The sequence below is a fragment of the Peromyscus maniculatus genome, chromosome 4 (genome assembly GCF_049852395.1).
Source record: "Peromyscus maniculatus bairdii isolate BWxNUB_F1_BW_parent chromosome 4, HU_Pman_BW_mat_3.1, whole genome shotgun sequence".
NCBI classification, from domain to species: domain Eukaryota; kingdom Metazoa; phylum Chordata; class Mammalia; order Rodentia; family Cricetidae; genus Peromyscus; species Peromyscus maniculatus.
Window position 1 is genome coordinate 133,844,946 of NC_134855.1, and position 7,489 is coordinate 133,852,434.

At 48.1% G+C, this 7,489-nt stretch overlaps 1 protein-coding gene across 12 annotated transcripts in view; it reads left to right on the plus strand.

Annotated features, from left to right (window-relative positions):
• Window positions 1-6,989, plus strand: part of Cbfa2t2 (CBFA2/RUNX1 partner transcriptional co-repressor 2) — a 103,170-nt gene extending 96,181 nt beyond the window's left edge. For 8 of the 12 annotated variants that reach the window (XM_076570941.1, XM_076570932.1, XM_076570936.1 and 5 more), the window contains one exon: window positions 2,379-4,318. In XM_076570941.1, the coding sequence (XP_076427056.1) occupies window positions 2,379-2,675 (297 nt within the window). In that variant the 3' untranslated portion in view covers window positions 2,676-4,318. The other 4 variants (XM_042276543.2, XM_042276544.2, XM_076570938.1 and 1 more) reach the window with 3 other exon arrangements.
• Window positions 6,990-7,489: the final 500 nt, after the last annotated feature.

The window sequence follows — 7,489 nt, forward strand, 5'->3', positions numbered from 1 at the left end:
TTGTGTAACCAGTAACTCAGGAGGTTTATGACCTTCCCACAATAACCACAGAAGAGCCAAGTCTATGGCTCAGGTTTTTAGGAATGCTAATTTGAAGAGTGATTAAACAGTAAGCAATTTGTTTTTATTTGGGCCAAGGGTTGTTGTTGAGATAGAGTCTCCTAGTTGACTGGCTTTGAATTCACTGGAGAGCCAAGGCTTCCTTGGAGCTCCTATGGCCCCTGCTTCCACCTCCCAAATGCAGGGATTGTACACAGGCACCACTAAGCCTAGCTTAAACCCTTTGTTTGTTTTGTTTCAACAAGTTGCCTCACCGTATTGCCCAGGCTGGTCTCAAATTAAATCTTAGCCTCCGAAGTAGCTGGCACCACAGGCCTGTGCCACTCCTTTGGCCAAGTTTTCCCGACACTAACTGTATTGTACCTGCATACTAGGAGCCGGTCTCTGGAGGCTGCTTACTTTAGTCTACCATATTTTATGCAGCAGGAAGATACTGTTAAGTAATGGCAGCCAAGGTGGAAATGGTGGTGGCTTGGTGCTCTGACCTGGTTCTTAGATGTCCTTGAAGACACCTGGAGGGAGAGGCAGCCTATAGTAGCAACCTGTATAGGCAGCTCCTGGCTTTTTCCTCACAAGTGCCGTTAATTTGTTGAGGTATCACTCCTCGGCAGCCCATCAGACATTGTGCCTGAAAATGTGTAAATGTAACGTAACAATTCTGTCCATTCTCGACTTCTGTCCTCTGATGCTGGTAGTATCGGCCAGTATAGTACATTTCACAAGAAGCCTGAGTCAGAAGGGATCTGTAGTCTTTTCTGATGTACTTTGAAGTAAGTCTGTATATGGAGTACCTCAGGCTCAGGAAACACAGGCTCTAGGCTGTGAATGGCCAGCCCTTTGATGACATTCCTGCCTTAGTACATCTGGGTCTCAGTTTTCCATCTTACAGTGCTGGGAAGGAACCAGTAGCCTGTTTTGTATTCTGGTCAAGCATCCTGATTTTAGGAAGAAGGCTGTCTTTCTTCTAGCCAGTGCTGTAGCCATGCTTTGAGATGGGCTTCTGCCATTTTGATGTCCTTACAGGCGAGAAGGCTAGCTAGTTGCTAAGTTCTTGATAGCTTCACCAGACCAGAATCACACCCACCCCCACATCCACCCCAGGGCTGAGGACCAAACCCAGGGCCTTGCGCTTGCTAGGAAAGCGCTCTACCACTGAGCTAAATCCCCAAACCCCAGACTAGAATCTTTAAACAAACAAACAAACAAACAAACAAACAAACAAACAAACAAACAAAAACACTTTTCTTTTACCAGTGTGTCCTGGGAGTCTTCGGGTGTAGGATATTCACAGGTGACTAGTGGCTTCCTCCCAGAGGTAGCAAAGGACTTAGGAGTCAGTGGTGGGGCTACACAGGGGTAGGTTTTTTGTTTGTTTTGTTGTTAATGCTGTCTTTGCTCCCAGCCATCTAGAGGTGGTGCTGAGTTATGTATTCAGTGACTCAGCGACTGTCCTGACCTCACCGTTAGCTCTTACGTTCTTTGATAGAATTACTCTTCTTCGCTTTCTGCTGAGCCTCAGGAGTATTTGTCCTGCTCTAACTGAAGGTAGCAAGCAGTAAGAATGCTCCCTGAGCTCCACTTGAGGTACCTCAGTGTTGAGTGGCCTTGACACCAGACTCCAGTTTCCCTCAGCCCAGGCACCTCCCTCTTCATCCATCCTGCTTCCCTGGCAGGTAACTTTGGGAAAAGTGGCCTTGACACCAGACTCCAGTTTCCCTCAGCGCAGGCACCTCCCTCTTCATCCATCCTGCTTCCCTGGCAGGTAACTTTGGGAAAAGTCTCAGTGTTCCTAGAGTCCTTTCAAAGTCTTTGTTAAAAGATCAAAAGGTAGCTAGGGGTGGTGGTGCACACCTTTAATCCCAGCACTCAAGAGGCAGGTGTACATGGATCTCCGTGAGTTCGAGGCCAGCCTGGTCTACAGAGTTCCAGGACAGCCAGGGCTACACAGAGAAGCCCTGTTTTGTTTTTGTTTTTGTTTTTGTTTTTTTTTTTTTGGGGGGGGATAAAAAATTATCAGTAAAAAATGGTGAAGATGGTTCCTCCATTGGTTGCTATAGAAAATTGTTGTTCAAGCTTCCTATGTGGATGTATGGTCTTCAGAAGATAGTTGTGAGACCTGGGACAGGGGACATGTGCCCATGATCCTGGCATTTGGGAGGGAGAAGCAGGAGGATCAGGAGTTCAAGGTCATCCTCAGAGGACTCAGCCACAGGTGTGTAGCTCCACGGCCCTTGCTCTACCATACAGATGACAAGTGACAGTGGCCAGCCTGCCCCTCAAGATGTCAGCAGCCACTAACTCATGCCTGTGTCTTGCAGAACTGCTGGAACTGTGGCCGAAAAGCCAGTGAGACCTGCAGTGGCTGCAATATTGCGCGCTACTGTGGGTCCTTCTGCCAGCACAAGGACTGGGAGCGTCACCACCGCCTCTGTGGCCAGAGTCTGCACGGCCACAGTCCCCACAGCCAGAGCCGGCCACTGCTCCCCGGAGGGCGGGGCTCAGCCAGGTCTGCTGACTGCAGTGTGCCCAGCCCAGCCCTGGACAAGACCTCAGCCACCACCTCACGGTCCTCAACACCTGCCTCTGTGACAGCCATCGATGCCAATGGACTCTGAGCCACGGGCTCCGCCCGCCCTGATGACCACTCCACATGGCAGAATGCTCGCACCGGGGAGCTGGCAATTAGAACAAGTAGCCATTGAGTCATCAGCAAGAAACGGATTGGCAGGAAGCATCCAGGAGGCACTCCACAGCTTCTGTAGGATTGGCCACGTGCCCTGGGAGAACTAGTGTGTCAGTCTCTGCACATAGGAAGTAGCTCGAGCTGCCTCCTCCATGGCTTTCCTGACGTTTCTCTTCCAGCTAAAACTGGCATAGCCGGCCCTTCCTAGTGTAGACCACCAGCTTCCTCTGACTCCTTGCATCAGCAGATTGTCTCTAGTGTCCCACCAGGCACCTGTGCCCCATACCATCCATAGTAGAGGCCTGAAGGCCGGCAGCAGGCTAAGGGAGGAGACCTTGCCTCCCCCTGCCTCCAGTTTCTTGAGCCTCATCTCCACCCTCAAAAGACACTGATTGGTCTAACAGACTCGAGTAGCCAAAAAGCAGTACTCAGGACTCCTTCCTGAGCCACTCAGACCTGCTAAATGCTCAGACATGCCACAAAGAAGCCACTACTTCAGTAAAGTCTCTAGCAATGGTAATAAATTAAAGCAGTCTTCCCCAAGCATCATAGATAATTCTGGACAAGATATTCCAACCTGGCCAGCTCCATTAGTTTGGAACCCATCCTCCAACTCCTGTCTTTCACTTGATTTTGCTTGTGCAGAAAATAATCTCCATCGCATGGATTGGTCTGAAAGAGGATGAAACCATTGTGTTAGTCGTTTCTCTGAGCATGTTGGCCAAACTAAACTATTGAGTGCACCACCTCTCGGAAATGCAAAACTCTCTGCTGCTGCTTGACTGTTCGAACAGTCGTCTTGTTCTGTGTGTCCTTTGCTCTCTCAGACTGTGCATGTCTGGATCACTGCGGGTATCTCTTGCCCATGGGTTCTGTTTGGCACCTGTCAGGCTACAGTTTGAGCAGTGCTCCTGACCCTGGTGGGATTATCACACCTGGTTTTGTGGCATTACACCCCTTCATGGGTTCATTATCAGGTGAACATTCTCAGCCTCCTTTTTCTGTGTTATGTGTTTGATAGCATCCCTCACAGCTCAGAAAGAGTTTGTGAAGTGTGGGAACCATTTTGAAAAGCCTGACTGGTTTTTCTTCCCATCTTCAGGGATTTTTTCCAAAAACCTGATTCTCCAAATAGAACATCATCTGTACCCTATTTATCAGGCTAAGTACTGCCATTTGAGTTTTGTTAGGAGCCCGAGGACCTTGCCCCTACCACTCATTGTCCTCCAGCATCCTCTTGCCCTGTACAGTCAATTTTGGGATGAGTCATTGACTTGATCCTGTTGGCTTTTGGAAGCTGTGGTCACCTTCTGTACAATGACCAAGCCTGAATACTAGCCCTTGCCCCATAAAGGCATGGATAGCATTGTCCTTACATACAGTTACAACTGATTTTAAGATTTTTGAGTCCCTGCAGGGCGGTGGTGACACACACCTTCAATCCCAGCACTTGGGAGGCAGAGGCAGGTGGATCTCTGAGTTTGAGGCCAGCCTGGTCTACAGAGCTAGTTCCAGGACAGTTAGGGCTACACAGAGAAACCTCATCTCAAAAAAAAAAGAAAAGAAAAAGAAAAAGAATTAAGATTTTTGAGTCCCTACCTTATTTGAACAAGGATTTTCAGTCTTAGAAAGACTTAGACCTTTAAAATCATGTTTCAGCATAGAATACCCAAGATCCACTGCTTGTCAGACAGCCTAGTACAGCCTGGCCTCCCTGGCCACATCCCCATCAGCCTGCTGTTATAGTATCCTAGCTACTGGGGACAACTTTGATTTTCTAGGTGGAGTCAGGGCTGTGTCATGAGAGGATCCCAGGCTTCTGGGAGTCTGAGAATGTCTCCTGGTGTGCTCTGGGTCCATTATTCATTAGTAAATTGGATGAACACCCAAGTTAAAATCTTGCGGCCACAGGACTATTCCAGATAGTTAGAATAAAGAGCTGGACCCAGCATACTACTCCTTATCAGGTTGGAGATCAGTTTCTACAGCAAAGGTTTGGGGTGAGAGCCTGGCATACTTTCGCGGGCTACATGGTTGTCCTGACAGATTCTCAGTTTCTATGGTCCTGTTTGGGAACTACGTGGCTTCTGTGCCCTGCCTAGGTTTGTCTGTTGACCTAGACAATACTTGACCCTATATAGTTCACAGTTCTCAGACCTGTCACTGTCTCGACTCTGGTCAGCATCACTCTTAAGTGGCATCTGCTTAGGACTTGCTTTTCAGAGTCAAGGAGTTCCTTTCTGCAGTTCTCCAATTCCTTCCTAGTCAGGAGGAGCAGCAGCATCTGGAGTAGGAGCTGGAGTTACATGAGTGAGTCCTGACTCCCCACTTCATTTCTAGTCTGCTAATATGACCCGTTGCTAGGCTGCAAGTGAACATAAAGCTTCCATTCATCCCACTAAGACAGAAAAGAGGAAACAGCTGAGTCAGTCTACTCAGAGGTCTGGCTTCTGCAGTAACTATTTGGGAACAAAAAAGATCAGGACTTTATCATCCTTTACCAAGTGAGATAAAATTGCAGGAACCAGACAACACCAAAAGGTAGCCAGACTAGAGTTACACAATCATCTCTCACTCCAGCCAATGGTGAGGACTTGGTAGATAGGACACCGTGGAAGCTAGGTTGAGATGTGGCATATTTGGTAATGTGGCTAGCATGCAGAAGTCCTGGATCTGATTCCCAGTATGACATAAGCCAGCCATGGTGGTGCATATCTGTAATCTCAGCATTTGGGAGGTGGAAGCAGGAGGACCAGAAGTTTAAGGTCATCCTTAGCTACATAGCAATTCCAAGGCCAGCCTGAGTTACCTAAGACCTATCTCAACAAGAAGACACATGACGAAGGGTCCCTGCAGCAGCTCCATCAGATTGGCTCATGCCGACAGGTGGTGGTAAGGGCACAGGCTGAGTGGTTTTTCCCTGAGGCACTAAGTCACATGCTGCCATCTATCTGTGCAGAAACAACATTGCCCCCCCCCCCCAGGTCTGCTCAGGGCATTGGCTCTTCTGCAGTGTAGACTCTTACCCATTTGATCCCCCAGAAGTGATTCACATCTTGATGTCCACTCTAGCTAGCATCTTTAGCTTCCAGAGGGGATATCTACATTTTAGTTTGTATATCCCTGTCCTAAAAGATGAAGTGACCCGTACCTGCTTATAGAATGTGAGGACATTTTTCTGAGTGATTCTGGAACCTATCTCAGCAAGTATGTGAGGACTCACAGGACTGCAAGTGTATGGTAGTGGGTTCTCCCCGGAGCATAAGGAATGAGCAGATGGCCATCGTCCTGGAAACTGCAGACGGGATTGTGGGTTGAATAAACCATTACAAATAGGACACATCTTGAGGCTTTCTTCAGAACTGGACTAGAACCAAGGTTTCCAGGCTCCTGGCACAGGAGACTAAGCCAGTGTGCTTTGATTAATGCTAGCTGTTTGCAAAGAACTGGGTGGTGGCATGTTTGAACCAAATGTGAGAAAAACCAGAAGGAACTGAGCTGGCCATTGTGGGCCAGGTGGCCAGCTGTGGAAGATCCTTGACCCGGCAGCTGCTGAGCAGAGCCTGCCCACTCAAGTATATTCCTTGTAAAGCCAAAATGCTGAACTACCTGCTTCTGTCTTATGTGTTGACACCCATTTCCAAAGATGATGGAGTAAGTGTGAACCAGGAGGAGGTTGAGGTGGTAGGTGATGATTCGCCCCTCCCAACTCTCCTTCCACAGCCCAGGAGGTGATGTTTCCCACTCAGACCACATCTTATCCGGCCTCCAGATGCCCAGTGTAAACTGTCAGTGCTTATACCAAATAGGGCATGTGCAGCTGGTGTCTGTCAGGGACAGCCCAGTCCCTGCCTTGTAGTTGCCAGGGAGAAGCTGCAACAGTTGTTCGGAGAATGGCTGAAAGGGCTGTTTGATACAAGGCCTTCGTTCCATTCCTGTGGCTTTCCAAGTTCCTGATGAGGCTACAACGGCTCCATCCCTACAGAAAACCAATAATGTAAATAGAAAGCCAAGCCTTCAAGCATGGTTTGCAGAGGTGGGTGATGAATGTGAAGCCACCTGCAGGACACATTTGAGTCTGGTTTTTCTGTGCTTTGTCATTTGACTCAATAGGAACTTTTGTTACTTAACTCTGTGCATAACTTATTTAATGTACTGTATAAATGAACCAAAACTGTTAAATACGTATTTAGTTTGTTCTACTTAAAGTAGTGAATAAAAATGCTATATTCCTTTTCTGACTCAAGCTGGACTGGGCCTGGGCAAGATAGTATAGTGGTGACTGTGTGTGCCAAGCAGCCTGCCGCAGGCCTTGGTATCGTCAAACACATGACATTCTCTCTTCCCTCTCCCACCCCCAGGTCTTTGGTGAAGGGGCAGTTGGGCTATGGCCAAAAGAGCATGAGATTGGGCAGATCAGGAAGGTGGTGGCCTTCTAAGGAGTGGGGGCTTGCGGTTAGCCCCTCCCATGAAGCCTCTTGCAGCCGTCTTCTCTCCCAGGGAGGCCCTAAGCGACCATACTGGTCACAGTTGAGTCCAGCAGTAGTGTACAGGTATCTGGTTCTTAATGCTCTCCTCCACCGAGTGATTTTAGTAAGAACATTCAGCCACAGAATGGGCTTAGGGTGCATTTTTTCCTGGTAACTTTTGTTACTTCCTTACAAAGTTTCAGCATTAATATATGTCCTTTCTGTGCTAGCATTAATTCTTAATTTCACTGATGCTGTAATTTGAGGCAATACTTTA